The following is an 18,875-nucleotide window of genomic DNA, read 5'->3' as shown; positions in this document are numbered from 1 at the left end:
GAGCATAATGGAGGTTGGCACATACTCACATGTCTTTGAGCACAACTTATATATTCACATTTGTTCACTCTAAGATTCCATCAACAAAGTGCAAACACAATATACTTTGGCTTCTTTCTTCCATATTTGTGTCCACAACCCTACATGCACAAAAGAACACAAATACATATGTATTAGTGACAGAATCTGAGAAAAATAATGCTCAATGTAAGAAAAGAATACTTCGTATTACTAATACACAAGCACTTATCACATGCTTTGAAGAACGAGCTTAATGAATTACCATGGCCGTAACCATGGGTATGGTGAGCCTGTGACAGGCTTACACAAATTTTCAAAAAACACAACTCTCTGCCAGTGCATCACAATAGGTGTATAATGGTCAGACCACGGCCGTTGTGATACAAACAGTGAAAAACTAATGACTCTCCTTATAAAATGACATGAAACAATTCCTAATAATAAAACTAGACTCCACAAACAAATTTTGTCCATAAGATTCAATCAAGATGAGTTAATTTCACACCATTAAATCAAACACCACTCTTTATTCATTTAATAAAATAAATAAAAATCTAAAACTGAATATAGAAGAACTAAGGCTTAAAAACTACTTGGGGTGCCTCCCAAGAAGCAGTTGTTTTGTGTCATGAGCCTTACATACCTGCTCTCACCTCAAGATGACTTTGGGTTAATTGGAATAAGTAAGGAGGATGTTTCTTCGTTACCTGTTTTCAAGTGGTGGAGTTTATTACCTCAGTAGCGCATTCATCTTTTAATTTTATCTTCCCTCATAGCTTCTTTGTTGTTGTAGCTCTCACACTACTCCTATTACTCCTTTAAAGCTGTGGTTTTGCGGTTTGTGTCAACTCTTCTTCAAGCTGCCCCTTGAATTATTTGAGAAGAGGGTTTACCATGAACACATCCTTCACAGAATCAGAAATAGAAAAATTAGGTTCATTTACAAAGTAGCATTCATCGTCTTGGTTTACAAAGTGCTTCATGGTGTCTGGGAGTTTGTATACCACTTCTTCATCTCCCACTTTCAATGTCATCTTTCCATCTCTCTAATTGATGAGAGCCCCATATGTGTTTAGAAAAGGCTTTCCAAGGATAAGTAGGGTCTCTATATCCTCATCTATGTCAAGAATCACAAAGTCCATGGGAAAGCAAGCTTTTCAATGATCATAAGCACATCTTCCACAATTCCCCGTGGTCTTCTCACTGATCTGTTGGATAACTATAAGGTCATTCTTGTCATCCTCAACTACCCTAAACCGAGCTCCATGTAAATAGTATATGGCATCACAGAGATACTAGCCCCAGAATCGGCTAGTGCATTCTTCCCACAACATCACCTAACGAGCATGCTATCACGAAACTTCCAGGATCTCAAAACTTCATTGGCATCTTTCTGTCTAGAATGGTAGAACAATTTCCTTTTAGAGCCGCCGTATCAACCTCTTTCAACTTCCTCTTATTGGTGAGTAAGTTCTTCAAGAATTTGGTATATTTCGGCATCTTGGACAATGCTTCAACAATGGGATGTTTATGTGGAGTTGCTTGAAGATAGTCATAAGCTTCTTGAATTACACATCCTCCTTATTGGTTTTCAGTCTAGAAGGGTAAGGAACTCAAGCTTTGTATTCCTAACCTATGGGTCAAGCTAGTGGTGTTTCTATAGGTTTTTCCTTAACTATCTACTCATCCTCCTCAATGGTTTCATGTTAGGTATTAGGGCCATCATATATGGCTGCCTTCTCCATCTTAGTACTTTGATCCTGAGCCATCCTAGCCTCGATGGTCTTACCACTGTGGAGTGAGATAGCCTTGAGTTTCTTCCTCGGATTTGCTTTAGTGTTACTTGGGAGGCTTTCCTGAGGTCTTTCTCTACTAGCTATTGCCACCTGCCCAACCTGATTCCCCAAGTTCTTGATTGATGCTTGGACATTTCTTAATGTAACACCAAACTTATCCATCCACGTATAATTACTTGTCATATACTTGGCCAAAACATCTTCTATGGAGAAATTACTCTCAAACTGTTGCTGTTATGACTAATACTAATAATTTTCTTACTGAGGAGGCCTCTGCTACTAATCTTGATTCCAAGAGAAGTTAGGATGACTCCTTCACCCCTGGTTGTAGGTACTGCTATATGGGTTCTTCTGGTTCCTCTAACCTCCACAAATAATCAACCTATTCCATAGGAGCTACTACTGGTCCTCCTCCACAAGTCTCACAAAACATAACGGCCTTGGAATTCAACTGATACTCCGACCATCGCTAACGAGTAGATCTAACTTCTGCTTGAGCAGCTCCACTTTGGCTGAGAAAGCAGTATCTGCGTCTATCTCATGTAACTCGGCCACCTTTCACTATCTGCCTCTTGAACTCTAATTTGACTTATTGTTAGCCATGCCCTCAAATAACTATTCTACCTCTTCAGAGTATTTATTACTCAATAACCCTCCTGCTGCGGTGTCAATGATTTGTATGGTCTGGTAGTTCAATCCATTGTACAAAATCTGCAATCTCATCCATGAACAAAACCTATTTATGTGGACACTGCCTAAGAAGGTCCTTGAATCTTTCATTTACCTTGAATAGTGTTCTAGATTCTCCTTGTTTAAGCGCTGAAATCTCTTGACTGATCTTTGATGCTTTGCTTGATGGGAAAGTAACGTCCAAGGAATTTTTCACCAAGGCATTCCATGTCTTGATCAACTTCGGTTCTACAAAAGTATGCCACTGGTATGCCGAACCTCACAAACTGAAAAGGAAAGAGTCACAGTTAGATTGCATCATCTATAACTATGCTCATCTTTAACATCGAATAGATCTATAGAAACTTTGAGAGATGGGCATTTGGGACTTCATCTGCTAGGCTTTCGAACTGATAGGAGTTTTGAATAATCCCCTTAGTGCTAGTTTTTATTTCAAAGTTGTTAGCTACCATTGCTGGGGCTTGCACACTATACTCTTTTCCTATAAATTGTGGCCTCTCATATTCTAAAAGTGTCCTTCTTGGTTCATCCATGGTAGCAGATTCTGTGTTATTACTATTGCTGTCTGCTTCCACTTGTGCCTTACTATGGAGCTTTCTCAATAGTGTTCTCTCAACCTCACTATCTCTTTCCACTAGATTAGTAGGATTAGCTCTAATCATGAACAATCACATACAGAAGAGAGTAGCCAGAAAAAGTTATTGTCATTTTAAGAGAAAAAATAAAGTAATATAAAAAATAATTTGGCTAAAACACTAAGCTACAAGTTTTCATAGAATCTCTCGACTAAGAACTCTCCTTGGCAACGACGCCAAAAACTTGATGGACGTGTGATGTGCTGCATTAAATACGCAAATAATATCAATGTAAGTTTGTGAATGTTGTAAGTATACGGGTCATCAAGTAATACCTCATGGGTGAGCACGAGGGTCTTATTTTCCTAGGAACAGTGAGAGGCTCTTATTACGTCCTTTTAACTTAACCAATAGCCTAAATGTTTGCATTCTTTCTTTAGTTTATTTCTACAATATATAATGTAATACAATTGGAGAATCGTTAAGCACAACTGGAAGGAGCTTGGGTGGTTGTATGATACTTATCTCGATTGATATTTATGATAGGCGTTGAGCATGACAATCATATTCTATAATTGTACTAGGGTAATTCGAAGGTCTACTAGTCTCAACCTCTTGGCAACTAGGTGTAAATCACTAGGAAATTAAGGTGAAATCTCTTCCTACCCCAGCCTCCTATGTTTGCCTTAAGTACGAGAATTCCTCTAGAAGGGACAAATCAAAACCTCAGCCTAAGGGGCAATCAATCCCTAATCCAAAAAGCTATCTATGGCTAATTTCTTAGCGCATGTCTATTCTTAATGTAGGGGCATGTGTTCCTTATCCTCATTAACAAGAATTTCAATCAAGGAGTATGTAATGAATTAAATAAACTAGAAAGATTTATTGATTTAAACAATCAAGATCCATAAAAAATAATCAAAGGACCTAGACATACAATCCCCCTTGAATTGGGTTCTTATGGATCATAAAATAAAGAATTAAATCGAGAAGGAGCCATCAGACTAAAGAATAAATATGCATTTAAAGAATTCCTACGCTAATGATAAGTGCTTGTGCGGTATGAATGCGAAGCATTCTTTCCTTATGTCAAGCATTACCTTTCTCGTGTTTTTACACTAATATGTGTGTTTTTATATTACTTTTATGTAGGTAGGGTTCTGAGACCGATTATGAAGGAAAGAAGCCAATGTGGATCATAATGCACCAATTTTAGAGAAAATCTTGCTAAGGTTCAAACGTGAAGACATAGGTCGGGTGTGAGATGCTAGAGTGTGTGTCAACCTCCTCGTATTTGATTTAGCACAACCATTTGGACAGGCACAAGGGTAGTCATACTCAAGCATTTCGACTTATGCATATAGAACAAGATCTCCACCAACGTTTCCATCATTGAAGAAGCAAAGCGATCCACGACGTGAACGTGTGTCCGTTTATGTTACCTCAATGAAAGTATGGATTCAGGAAGTATTTCAGGCGGGTACTGTAGCCGAGTATTGTAGTAAAGTACTGTAGCAGAACTGTTCACAGCCGGTCGAGAAAACTGTAGAACAGAGAATCCACACGGGCGTGTGGAAATTCCACACGCCTGCTAAAAAATCCATGGCGCCTACAGAGGCGTGTGGATCCCCTATTCCAGCCCTATTTAAAGCCGATTCAGCCCCGATTTCTCCATCTTTTCCCCTATCTTTTCTTCCACCTTTCCCCATCTTTGGAGGCGCCAGCGGCTAGGGTTTGGAGAGGTTTTGGCAAGGCTTTGGAGAGGTTTGACGGCCTTCCACACCGCGTTTCCTTCGGAAGAGAGGTATTAGAGGAGCTTTCATCGGCACCGATTCGGCGAGGTGTGCCCTAGGTTTGACGAGGGGACCTTTGAAGAAGGCGCGGCCGATCCACAAGACCTTCAACATGAACACAAGGGGGTTTTCATTCATGGATTACATCTCTATACTTTTGATTGCGAAGTGTAGCCTCAACTAATTCAAACCTTGTATTTGAAGATTGCACAAATCTAGTCAAGGCCTTCTCCGAATCATTCATTCGGGTTTCCAAACCTGAAACTCTGTTTTCCGTGTTCAGGCCTTGTTGTTGGAAACCCGGTGGCCCATGGCCTTTTGTGGACCTTGGTTGCTCCACGAGAAATTGGGATGATTCTTCCAACCTAGATTGTAGCTATTGCTATATGGGTTTCCTTGAGTCCTCATGCCATTACCTATAAAATCGACGTTCTCAACCGAAGATGCATCACCAATAGAGATTGGGCAATCAGAGGGAGCATGTCCTCTACCACACCCGGTGCAAGTACTCATGGCCGCCACTCTGTTTGAAGTTAGAAGATCTAACTTCTAATACTCAAATTTTCCATCTACACCGCCAATGAAGTTACTGCATCTATCTCATGAAGATCGGCCACCTTTTTCTTCTCTTTGGCATTCCATTGGTAGCTCTTTAAACCCATTTCTTCAATAAGTTGATGGGCCTCATCGAGGGTCTTGCTACATAAGGTACCTCCTACTGCTGCATCCAAGAGTTGTCTTGTACTCGGATTCAACCCGTTGTAAAAAGTCTGAATCATCATCAACTCTGGGAATCCATGTTATGGGCACTTTCTAAGGAGCTCCTTGAACCTTTCCCATGTCTTGAAGAGAGACTCCAATTCTGACTGTACAAAGGATGAGATCTCATTCCTAAGCTTTACAGATTTTCTAGGAGGGAAATAACGGGCTAGAAAAGCTTCTACCATCTCCTCCCATGTAGTAATTGAGGCTCTAGGTAATGAGTGTAGCCATTGATTTGCTTTCCCTTTTAGGGAAAATGGGAAGGCTCTCAACTTGATGGCATCATCCATCACCTCGTTTATCTTGAGAATATCACACACCTAGAGAAAGTTCTCTATGTGACTATTTAGATCCTCATCGACCAAAACATTGAACTATGTGGATGAATGCCGGCTTTAGCTCTAAATTCAGAGCTGTAATTGGGGGTCGCACAATACTCGATTGTGTGCCCAAAACTGAGGGTCTAACATAATCAGAGAGTGCCCTCTGCTGCTCATTCTGTTCTGCCATATTATCTGACCCTTCAACTTCGAAATCAGCTAGATTAGATTGTTCTTCCACAGGTCCTTTCTCTTTTCTTCTAAGTGTTCTTTCAAGCTCGGGATCTCCTTCAATCAATATTGAGGGATTCCCTCGGGTCATCAACCTAAAGCTGCACAAAGGAAAGAAAACAAATATGAACGATGTTAGAAAAGAAAATGTGAAATAGAATGGATAAAGGAATAGCTAAGGAAACAAAAGCGCAAAGTATTTCTAAATGCCTATTCCCCTGCAATGGCGCCAAAAACTTGACACGGCTCCCACAAATGCACGGAGTTGTCGAATTAATAGATCCTAGGTGAGTGGGGTATCGTATCTACAGGGAAAAACGAATAAAAATACTTCATTTGCTTCTTAATTATATGAAATAATAAATAGTGATATGTGTGACAAGATTCAATTCTCAAAAAGTAAAACAACCCGAAAGAGAGCAAAAGTAAAGGAGAAGGTAAGGCAATCGATAAAGATGGGGTACCCGGGTATTGATCCTCCTAGGAAAATCATTTCAAGTGCAAGGGCTCTCTATTATGCTTCCTAACTAATAAAATGGTGAGTAAGGGACATCCTTTAATGCATGGCCCTGAATCTAGGGTTAACCAAACCTAATCCTCTACATGTCCCGGAGGAGAGGTTGAACAACCTCTCAACCTCGCACTTGTAAGAAGGATTGCATTAAGCTCTAGGGATTCCAAGTGATAAATCTCTTCCAAATTGTACACCTAACCCTTGGTCTAGAAGAAAGGTCCCTAACCATAATTAAGCCCTAGATGCTAAAATCACCTCAACGCTTCACTCCGTTGCACTCGCAACTAAGCCCCAGCAGAGGGTCATCCCTTAGCTCATTCGCTCTATTATGGCCGCAAAGAACTCGAGGAACAGAGGTAGAATCTATCACACCGGAGGGGAAAGGGGACGCTTCTGTACCTCTCGACTCACCCTCTCAATCCTCTCCAATCAAGCTTTGTCTAACTCTCGTGGTGTGTCACTCACTCACAAGGGTTACCACATGAACTCTCAACTCTAGTGTCACTCTAAGGGAGTATTCAAACAATCAAACATTCAAGATTGGAACTCACAATAACATCAATTAATTGAAAGCGTAATAAAAAAATTCAATGAAACTAATACATCATACGGTTCACAAATACCCAAGTATTCACTAGGGGTTTAGCTCTCCATGGAGCACAATACAAATGATAATGAAATCAAATGTAAAAGAAAACAATCCATAGGAAAACCCCCTCGATAGTCGTGGCGATGGTCTTGTGGAGAGTCCTCTACTCGTCACAAGATCCTCTTATCCGGTATAAGATATGCCTTGCCGAATTAATCCGGCGGAGGCTCCCTCACCAACCTTCCTCCAAAGAGATGACGATGTCGGAGCTGTAGAACCTCTCCAAATCCCTAGCTAGTACCTCTCAAAACCCTAGCCGCAACCCTCTCTCAAGTTGGGGAAAAGATGGAGAAAAGAATGTTGAAATCGGGCTGAAATCGGCCTTAAATAGGGTTGGAATCGGGATTCCACACACCCCTATGGATATTCCACATGGGGTTGTGGAATTAATGCACGGCCGTGTGGAATTTCCACACACCCATGTGGCTCGCCTGTTTTGTTCCTTCTCCGGCCGGCAGTGAACAATACCTGCTGCAGTAATTGGTACAGTATCATGATACAGTAATGCCCCGGAATACTCCCGAATCCATGCTTTTCATCGGGGTAATGTAAACGGGCACACGTTCACGTCGTAGATCATCTTGGTTCTTCAATAAATGATCACGTTGTTGGAGATCTTGCTAAATATGAACAAGCCGGAATATTAGGATGTAACTGCCTTCGTGCCCCTCCGAATCATTGCCTTAGCTCGAATACAAGGAGGTTGGCACACATTCTAGCATTCTAAGCCCGACTCATGTCTCCACATTTGAGCCTTCTCAAAATCTCCTCCAAATAATGAGTAAAACGATCTACAATGGCTTCTTTCACAAATATTCGGTCTCACAACCCAACCTGCATAAAAGTACATAAATACACACGTATTAGCGCTAAAACCTGACAAAAGTAATGCTCATCATAAGGAAAGAACGCTTCACATTCTTATTGCACAAGCACTTATCAGGGACACTTTTTACTGACGAAGCAGGTGCTAGGTATGAGGATGCAATTACCCTTAATGCATGCATAATAGGCTTCTCATATTGGGACCCTCTAACACTTCCCCCATTGGGGGTTTAGCTAGTTGTGTCTTGGTGACCACTTTCTTAATCCTTTTTGGCTGGGGAACAGAAGTTTGTATTTGGGTGGACCAATTGAATGGCCAATATAATTTGTACATTCAAGTGTTAGTGGCTCATCCTTCCCCTTAGACGCATCCTCTTCCCCTCAAGAACACTAGCCTTCTCAAGAAGTGCTATCAACACATCCATCAAATTTTCATATTTCTCATCTTTCATGGCCTTCCTCATGGGACTTAAGGAAAGTGACTTTCAGGTAGACTACTTGTGTGTGCTCTCTGACTGCCTACTATGTTGACCTTCATGTGAGAGGGCTTCTCCTTCAATTTTTCATCTCTTTTTCTTGGCCTTGTCCTTACAAATTTGGGTTCTTCATTAGCATCAGATGACTCTAAAACCATCCTTGTGTTTTTTTTGTCAACCTTTCCATAGCCAATGAGGTCAACTTCAGATTATCTCTCTGCCACAATGGGAACGAACTAGAAAAAGACAACAAACATTAACACAATCATGTACAAAAGAAAATTATAGAAAATAATTATTCCACAAAATAAATAGGTATACAACATACTAAACAATTATTATAAATTTTAAACAAGTAGATGTATTATAGAACAACACTTATGGATATTGATTTCATACACTTAGCTGTGAGCAGTATATTGTAATATTAGAATAGAAAGCCAAATAGTATAAAGTACATTCTATAATATACATACCTCCTTCCCCTCTAGTAACTCAATCAAGGCACTGACACTAGCTTGTTTCTTAAAGATACCTTCACCATAACAGAGGATGCATGGTGTTCTAGCTTTCAAAGTGAATCTTCTTCCCAATGCCTATTACTTTATAAAACCAAATGTTGAGAGCAATAATACAACCTTTTAGGTATCCCTTCCTTGATTTCTTCCCAGATAACTTGTCTTTCACATGGGCAGCTGTGATGGATACATCATCCATGATCCAATTATGAGTAACAGGTGCCTATGTGTATTGCCTTAGTATTAATAGGTCATCCCAATTTTGGTGCCGAACAAAAACTTGTGGAAAAATAGCGATCCCCTGACGTACACTAATAAAAGCTTCACAAAATTTTTTTCTTTCACACTTTCTTCCTTGAGCACCAGATGCATAAAAGACCTCACCAGGCATCCCCTATTTTAGTCTACTCTTTTGGTCAAATACTCCTCCTTAAATGAGCAATGCTCCTTTTTTCTTTTGAAGTCTATTGCGGTGCCATCACATTGTAATCCTAATATCAATAAAACATCGTTAACCTTGAATTACAGATGACTATCCCCCAAATTGAATATTTTACTCCTCTCATCAAATACTTGCTTTAACGCATCTAGTATACTGCGTTCTTGGACTATGGGCACAATGTCCATATGCTGGCTAAATGGTGTCCATCAAAGTATCTCCTAGTGCCTTCACGTCATCATTTCCTTCAAATGGCGTATGGTATCCACAAATGGTGCTAAGTAGCAACGTCTATTTAGAATATTTGCTAAATGGTTGGTCACAATGGTCCTAATCACACAAAAAAAACACATTGTTCAGATGGTATATAGTCGATAAATAGCAAAGGGCAAAACCACTATTTTCACCATATTGTATATCTTGCAAATAATGTGAACAAGAACTCATACTCTAGTCAATTACTTTCAATAAATGAAAAAATGACAAATTTGAATCCATTCATAATAAAAAGCCGTGAACCCTGAATGTTAATGTCACGCCCTGACCCGTGGGCCTACGGGACGTAACAACCGCAGCGATGATCCCAAGGAGGGACACTCCACCACTTAACCTTCGGGATGTCGCAAGGCTAACTAAAAACCTGAAATCAACAATATCTACCACAGATACATGCTAGAGAAATACAATGATACACCAACAACAACAACAACAATAACAACAACAACAACGATAAATAGAAATAGAGAGGTTCATAAATAAATAGGAAAGCAACACTAACAATAGCAACACAACTAATACACCAAGAGTTTAAGAGTTGGTTAGATACAAAACCATACAATAGAGTTCTCTGTATACTAGTGGACCCAACAATCAACAACATGTGCATGACCAAAATAACATACATGAATTGAAAAGATACACAAAAGATTAAATAGTAGTAAATGTGCAACAGGCTGCCACACAGCCACACTGACTACCTACAACAGCCTGGAAAGTGGAAAGAGGGTTGAGCAGCTAAAGTTCATGGGGGGAGGGTTAGCACAACTCTAACAGAAATATACCAAAAATAATAAAATAAATCTCCAAAATGATACTTTACTAAGACAAATGCCCTTTTGCGTGTGTACCGCATGTGCATGGGTTTGTCGAAGTAATAATACCCCGGTGAGTGGGTAGTCAAATTCATAGGGAATAATGATTAGAAACACAAAGATTTGCTATTTAACTATAATGAAGATGAATCAATAATGATGTGAATAAGAATCAATACAAATAGAAATAAGAAAAGAAGAAGGAGGCGCAAATAAAAGATAAGAGAGGCAATCGATGATAAATGGGGCACCCAGACATTGCTCACCCTAGGACTATTATTTCAAGTGCAAGACAAATTATTATGTTCCCTAACTAATGCTTAATGAGTCATGGAGATTGATGAGTGTCCTGCAAGTGCACGGGGTCGTCAAGTAATATCTCTCGTGCGAGCACGAGAGGGTCGTATTCCATGGGCCCAAGGAGCTACCCTTACTTCCTTTTCACTCGTTGTCTAACCTACAAATCACTTGATACTTAAGGCTACTAATAAAAATAAAACTAAGCGAGTAATTGTGAAAGACCGATTAAGAAAGTGGAAATCAAGAAGTGAGGGAGGTCACGGATGTGGATCCCCCCGGGGTTACTAAGGATTAGAAGAATGCTAGAAGTGCTAAGCATGTGGTGGTTCAGGACAAGAGAGATCCAAAGATATATCATCCCGATGGTCACGGTAATGATCCCTAATCCCATACAAGTATTGGTACGGAATCTCTTCCGTCCAAATCCTCCTACGATTGCGATTCACATAGGGAAATCACTAATTAGGGCCGAAACTCAACCTAGGTCTAGCCCTAATGGTTGGAGGGGTATGAGACACCCGATGGTCACGGCGTGCTCATACATACATCCCTATTAAGTGAGGTGTGTCTAGTACAAGGGCGATGGTCATGTACCGAGTACAACCTAGAAGTTGAAATACAGAGTTCTCATGCAAGATAAACACATAAAAGTGCACCAAGCTTAAACCATGAACAAACCACATGCATTAAGCGAATCAAAGCATTCAACAACACAAGTTCACCCCAAGGTTCACCGACATTCGGTGACCTTGGGGGTTTAGCCGTCCATATAAGAAACTACATAAGGTAGGCTCATGAAAACAACTAACAAATGCATATAAAAAACTCCCTCAAACAATGAGAACAATAGGAGGAAGAGGAAGGCCGTAGATGTCTTCCATGAACGCCGCAATAAGGGGGCTTCCCACGTCGTCTCCAAGGTTCTCAAAGGTAGAATCGATGAAGATCTTGCCCAATGACGCTTATCCCCTCAATTTTCCTTCTCTAGATCGTCGGTTGTGGCCTCAATTAGCTCCGGTAAAGTTACCCCCGCCGAGAGCCTCCAATATTGGACAGAGATAAGATTATGGAGAAAGAAGAAGATCCCCCAAAAGAAGGCCTAGCTTTACATGAAAATCATCTGCCCTGAGTCACGCGGCATGCGCGTGGGCCACGTCGTGCCCACGTGGCTCACTGCCTTTCCGCTCGCAAAAACCAGGGTCGGTGCTACAGTGCTAAGCTACAGGATCAGCTACAGTATTTTTACCACATTGAATCATCTGCGATAACTGGCACCGAATTCTCCAGCGGCCCACGCGGGCGCACAGTGCTCGCGAGGTTCACAACCTAATCCAAGTAGGGCCCCGGTTCCTTGCTACATTACCGCAACAGTGTTTTTGCTTCGAGAACATGATTTTTGGTGCTGATTTCACCATAATTGCATTCTCGAGCACAATTTAGCTTCTTTGAGGCCTGCAACAAGAAAATAACCAATCTAAGCGAAAAATGAGCACTGATTAATCTAAAATAGCATGCAAGCATATACAAAACCAACATATAAATACATACATTTAGGCTCTTATCAAACTTCCCCACACATGAGTTTTTGCTTGCCCTCAAGCAAACAAAACATGAATAACATGAGGATAGAGATGGATGCACATGCTGATTAGGCACAAGAGCCACCCAACTTACTCGATTACAAGCTGCATAGACGCATTCATGCTACACGAGCAGAGGAATACTGACATAGACTCTTTATTTTTTTTTATTTACAAATGCATACAAGTCTTAGTTTATTTATCCTAACCTTCTTCATGCAAAACTTCACTTATGACTAAAAGCAAAAATACATGAGTGCTAGGAGCTCTTGGTTGATCATAGAATGTAGAGTTTAACAACCTAACATCTTAAGTCATGGCAATGGGTTAGTTGGAATGAACAAGGTAGAAGCGTGTGCTAGACAATTTTACCAAAAGCACTAAAGTAGGAATAAAGCTTCATTTCACAAATCATAACAAAAATAGCAACTCATATCTATCCTTCTTTCAGCTAGGAAGTCCTTAACATTAGATCAAAGCTATCATTGGTTGCCATGCATGCAAAGGTATAAAATACCCCATCCCCACACCTAGAGTTGTACATTGCCCTCAATGTACAATAATCAGCAATACATGGTGCTAGATATGTAACAAAAACAAAGGGACGGAGTAAAGAAACTTCCCCAATAATTTCTTCTAATGGTGCCGAATCCCTTCCTTGACAAAAAGGCATATCGTGTCTTGTGGGCTTCATTTGTAAATCTTGGCTCACTAACAGGTGGTGGAGAGCTTCTCCTTGCTCTTCTGGAGGCCAAATGCTTGGTCAGCATCCCTACAAGACCATACGTGCACCATCAAACCAAAAATCCATGAAAACAATGCATAATGAAGTTAGAATGCTGAAATTCAGTCATTGCTACAGTAATTTCGGGAAAAAAATTGCAAGAGTCTCTTCTTGTAAAAGTGGCAATCAAAATTTACAAAGCTTTAGATTCAAGCTAGAAGTTCACAAGAAGAATTGAAACACATTCCACAAAGTTTTCAGCCCATTCAAAAAAAAAAAAAAATCTATGGATTAAGTGTGAAATGAAGCCTGCCTCAAGTTAGGGCATGAAATACCTTGGTGAGTAGATCTGGCGAGAAAGTCGGTAAAACTCAAAATAAATGGTGGGATTCGGGATACAAAGGGGAGGAGAGAAGATTAGAGGAGAGAAAATGAAAAAGAACGGTGAAAAAATGAGGGGAATCGGAGGAGAAATGAGAGAGAACTCAATTAAACAAGATGAAGATGAATAGTGGCCAGAAGGAGTGAAGGGGTAGCCATTTAAGGCATTTCCTGCACAGTGCGCGGGTACTATGCGGGCGCCCAGTTCCCGTGAGTACCTGGACGTGCGCAGGCAGCAAGCCGCGCGGGGTGCACGCGGCCCACGTAGCGCTCAGGCTGGCACGTGGGCACCCGCGAGGGGTTGGGATCCAATGACAGTGGCCTACGTGGGCCGCACGTGGCCCGCGCAAACCTGGAAACTCATAAAAAAATAAGAATGTCCCCTTTGCAACCGCAAAAACAATTCAAATACAACATTTCACTCACTGAATTGAACATGAAACACAATCACAAAACACTTAACAAAGAGAGACTATAAGAGAGCAAGGATAATCATCAAACTAATAAACAAACACACAAACACAGATTACACAATAACAAACACAAGAACATAAGCAACACACCAATCAAAATTCAAGAAAACAAAAAATGAAGAACGACAAATATAAGACCTTGGGTTGCCTCCCATGAAGCGCTTTGTTTAACGTCGTTAGCTCGGCTTACCTTACCTCGTGCTCAAGGTGGATCAAAAGAAGTTGAGTTACCTCCAATTCCAAGAGACGTGTTCCATGATGGAAAACTCATTGAGAGGCATGAAAATACTCAAAACATGCCTTTCCCCTCAAAGTAAAGACGGTCTACCTCCCTTGGTGGCGTTAGCTTGACTGTCGTCCCCTCCTTTAGCTTTTTGTTCACCTTGCACCACATTTTCTTCATGTTTTTCTTCTTTTTATGACTTGGTGGCGGATCTGTTCCCACATAGCTTACATGTTGCATTGGAGGGGAAACAGGGACCTTCATCTTATCCTCCTTGTTGTCCACTTCTTCCAGATATTCATCCAATGGGTTCATAGCCAAAACTTCCTGCATACAATCAGAGATAACCATATCAGTTTCATCGGTAAAATATAAGGGGTCATCATGATCCAAGGTTTGCCTCATTGCTTCACGAAGTGTATAAATGACTTTCTCCTCTCCCACTCTGAGAATCATTCTCCCTCCTTTTACATCGATGAGAGCGCTAGAAGTATTAAGGAATGGGCGCCCAAGGATCAGTGGGACATCAACATCATCATCCACATCAAGTATCACAAAGTCCACAAGAATGATGAGTTTATCCACCTTCACAAGTACATCTTCAACAACACCCTTGGGCTTCCTTATTGATCGATCTGCAAGTTGCACCATCATTCTCGTGGGCCTCAAATTCTCTAATCCCAACTTCAAGAACAACTTGTATGGCATTACATTAATGCTGGCCCCGGAGTCGGCCAGTGCTTTCTGTTGCATGCCCTCCCCGATCATACAAGGGATGATGAAGCTCCCAGGGTCAATCAACTTCTTTGGAAGCTTCGTCTGAATCATTGCGGAACAATTCCTAGGGAGTGCCACTATCTCAAGCTCTTCAAGCTTCCTCTTATTGGTAAGAAGGTCTTTCATGAACTTGGCGTACTTAGGCATTCTGGCTAATGCCTCAACGAGTGGAATATTTATATGCCGCTACTTGAACATGTTGAGGAACTTTATGTACTGAGCATCCTCCTTTTCTTGTTTCAACCTAGCTGGGTAAGAGACAAAGGGTTTGTACTCGGGAACCCTCGATGTTGATGGTTTAGCGGGTTCCTCACTTTGGTTGTCATTATTCTCCCCACTTACCGGCTCAGCCACTTCGGGGTCTTCCAAAATGGTCACCCCATCTTTCTTGGCACTTGAGAAATCCTCGGCTCTTGTCTCCAACGGTCTCCCACTCCTAAGAGTGATGGCCTTGAGGTGCTCCCTTGGATTCTGCTCTGTATTGCTCGGGAGGCTACCTTGTGGTCGCTCAGCATTTGCCCTGGCTAGTTGCCCAACTTGATTTTCGAGTGATTGGACCGATGCTTGGAGGTTCCTTAACACTGTGGTTATCTCGTTGAATTGACCAATGACACGCGTCTGAATATGTGTGTAAACCGCAAGTGCACGGGTGTCGAAGTAATAATTACCCCGGTGAGTGGGTAGTCGAATCCACAGGGAATAGGGCTACTAGTACTAACTTCTTCTCTACTTTTTAACCTAATGATAAATGGAAAGGTGTGGTCATCTAATGTGCAAAGAAATGAAAACCGGAGACAAATATGCAAGCGTAAAATGGATGGAGATCTCAATCAGTAAAAGTGGGGTATTCGGGCAATGCTCCCCCTAGGATTCAGGTATTAGGTACCGAATAAGCAAAGTGTTTCTATGATGAGTAAGTTAAGTCGTGGAAATCCAAATATAATCGGATCCGGCCTCCCGATCACCGATACTAGTCCCCTATGAGGTCCCGGTGGAGAAATTGCTTAATCTCAACACCTCACACCACATATGACTGCAAAGCACTCTAGGGATTCTAAGAGTTGTATCCGATTCCTAAAGATTGATCCAACCCTAATTCCCCGCGAAGGATCCTAACCCCCTACAAGGTCCCGGGGGAGAAATCTCTCAATCTCACGCCTCACACCAAATATGGTTGCATAGAGCTTAAGGAACGGAGATAGAATACACTTAATCGGAAGGGAGAGGGGGCACTCCACTATCTCATGACTCACCCTCTCAACCCTCTTTAACCTTGAAGTTCTAACTCTAATGGAGACCTCTCTCACATCAAAGTAACAAATCATGCAAATCCAATCAACCACAAAGATTAATTAAACAAGCAAGTAATGAGAATACAAGATTAAAACTTAATCAAACTAGGATTAAATAGAAACACTAAGCAAATCCACAAAAGATGAGAATCCTAGGGTTCACAAGCCAAATACCCTCTAGGGTTCTAGCTCTCCATGGAGCAACATACAAAACACACCATCAATGAATGAAAGTACATTAAAACCATAGAAATAAACCACCTTATATATGAACTGATGGCCTTGATCGAGAGCTTCGACGTCTTGAAGGACCCACTCCGAAGCTAGGTTCACCGGTGGCTTCCTTGATGCTATGACTGAGGAGGAATCAATCAAAGTTGGTGATGAAGCACCTCCAAAGCCACAAAGACCTCCTCTCCAAACCCTAGCCATCTCACCCCTCAAGATCCGCACAAAAGATGAGAAAGAATAGGGCAAAACGGCTATTTATAGGCGTTAGATCGCGTCTGTCACGTGCCCTCACGCACCCGTGTGGATTTTCCACACGCCCGCGTGGGTTGCAAGAATTTCCACGCGGCCGTGTGAACAGTAATTTTGTTACAGTACCACTACAGTGAAATTGCTACAGTACTTTTCACAAAGAGAAGGAATATGAAGATGTGGCTGCTTTTGTGCCCTTCCAAATAGTGAATTGACTTGAATCTTCTTGGAAGTTGGCACACATCTCCACGTTTATGAACTGCTCACGTGTCTTGGTCCTTGAATTGAACAAGAACTCCCAACATTGTGTCTTTATAGCCTATCTTTGCTTCCTTTTTACTTTTCAAGGCATTCACAACCTATATGCATAAAAGAACACCAAATACACAATATTAGACATAAACCACAGTAAAAATGATGCTCAATGCATGTAAAATATATATAAAAATATGTCTACTCAAGCACTTATCAACCACTGTGTTGAGTTAACTGGTTATTGATATTTTGAAATTTTGCCTCAGTGTTGATCATAAACTTTGGCAGCACGTCTTCAGTGGTAAATTTCTTCCCTTGATCTTGCTGAGGTTGAAACTGAGGTCCCAGAGGTTGTGGTAGTCTTTGTTGCTGTGGCCCCTTATTCCATGAAAAATTGGGGTGATTCCTCCACCCTGAATTAAATGTGGGACCGTGTCGCTTTCCTTGGCCCCTCCGACCACCGCCAACATAATCCACTTTGCCTCAACGAGCCCTGTGGAGGAAATAGAGATAGGGCATTGTACAGTTGAATGTGCAAACCCACAAGTACCACAAGACAGGACTGCTCCATTATTTGAGCTTCATCCCATAATAACTGATCAAGCCTCTTAGTCAGTGCTTCTATCTTCGCGGCCAAGGCGGTGGTATCATTTACCTCATAAATCCTCACTATTTTCTGTGGTCTTCCTCGAGTGCTCCAGTGAGATTCATTGCTAGCCATGCTTTCAATCAACTGCTCTGCATCCTCAGGATATTTACTGCTCAATGAACCCCCTTCCGCGGCATCAATGAGTTGTCGGGTTTGATAGTTTAGCCCATTAAATAATATCTGCACTATAATCCAAGATGCAAAACCATGGTGCGGGCATTGTCTCAAGAGATCCTTAAACCTCTCATGAGCTTCAAACAAAGTTTCTGAGTCACCTTGTCGGAAAGAAGATATTTCTTGTCTCAATCGGGCTGCCTTGCTCGGTGGGAAATATCTAGCGAGGAATTTCTTAACCATATCCTTCCAAGTTGTGATGGACCCGGGGGCCAGTGAAGTGAGCCAACGGTATGCTGCACCCCGTAAACTAAACGGAAACAATCTCAACCTAATCGCGTCATCTGAGACAGAGTTAATCTTAAAAGTTGAACAGATTTGAAGGAAACGAGACAGGTGTGCATGAGGGTCCTCATCGGCTAAACCATCGAATTGAACAGAGTTCTGGAACATCCCAATTGTACTTGCCTTAATCTCAAAATTGTTTGCTGGAACTGTAGGGGCTTGTACGCTAAACTCATCACCGGTGAATTGCGGTCTCTCATAGTCAGACAAGGTTTTCCTAGGTTCAACCATAACTGATGGTTCACTCTGTTCAATCTGTACTTCCTACTGCCCTAAACTTTCTGCTCCTTCTCTCAACCTCTTGTGGAAAGTCCTATCAATCTCACTGTCTGGTTCTACCAGATTTGTCGGTCTTTCTCTTGTCATAAGATAGGTACCTCGCACCAGAATTAACAGCCAGTGGTTAAGAGCAACATGAGATTAGGGTAAAAAGATAAAAGTGTGCAAATGGAAATATTTACAAGAGAGAAAGATAGAAAACAAGAGGATAAAATAAACAATGGTTAAATCAACAAGCTACGAGTTTTCTGAGTATTCCTTGTGGGTCACCGGCAACGGCGCCAAAAACTTAATGAATGTCCC

General features: G+C 41.4%; 1 protein-coding gene and 2 non-coding genes across 3 annotated transcripts; 2 read left to right on the top strand and 1 right to left on the bottom strand.

The window, feature by feature from the left end:
- Positions 1 to 5,667: 5,667 nt before the first annotated feature.
- Positions 5,668 to 5,774, top strand: LOC120253868. Its single transcript, XR_005534443.1, has one exon. It is a non-coding gene; the product is annotated as a small nucleolar RNA R71 (small nucleolar RNA).
- An 8,673-nt stretch (positions 5,775 to 14,447) lies between these two features.
- Positions 14,448 to 18,524, bottom strand: LOC120253862. The gene is made up of 3 exons (XM_039262077.1): positions 17,726 to 18,524; positions 15,501 to 15,739; positions 14,448 to 15,344 (listed from the first exon to the last, which is right to left on the bottom strand). The coding sequence occupies exons 1-3, from the start codon at positions 18,522 to 18,524 to the stop codon at positions 14,448 to 14,450; spliced, it is 1,935 nt and encodes a 644-aa protein (XP_039118011.1).
- On the top strand, positions 18,037 to 18,143 carry LOC120253870. The gene has a single exon (XR_005534445.1). It is a non-coding gene; the product is annotated as a small nucleolar RNA R71 (small nucleolar RNA).
- Positions 18,525 to 18,875: the final 351 nt, after the last annotated feature.

The sequence above is a fragment of the Dioscorea cayenensis genome, unplaced genomic scaffold (genome assembly GCF_009730915.1).
Source record: "Dioscorea cayenensis subsp. rotundata cultivar TDr96_F1 unplaced genomic scaffold, TDr96_F1_v2_PseudoChromosome.rev07_lg8_w22 25.fasta BLBR01000230.1, whole genome shotgun sequence".
NCBI lineage: Eukaryota > Viridiplantae > Streptophyta > Magnoliopsida > Dioscoreales > Dioscoreaceae > Dioscorea > Dioscorea cayenensis.
The sequence above is the reverse complement of the archived record's forward strand: the minus strand, read 5'-3'. Positions and strand labels throughout refer to the sequence as shown.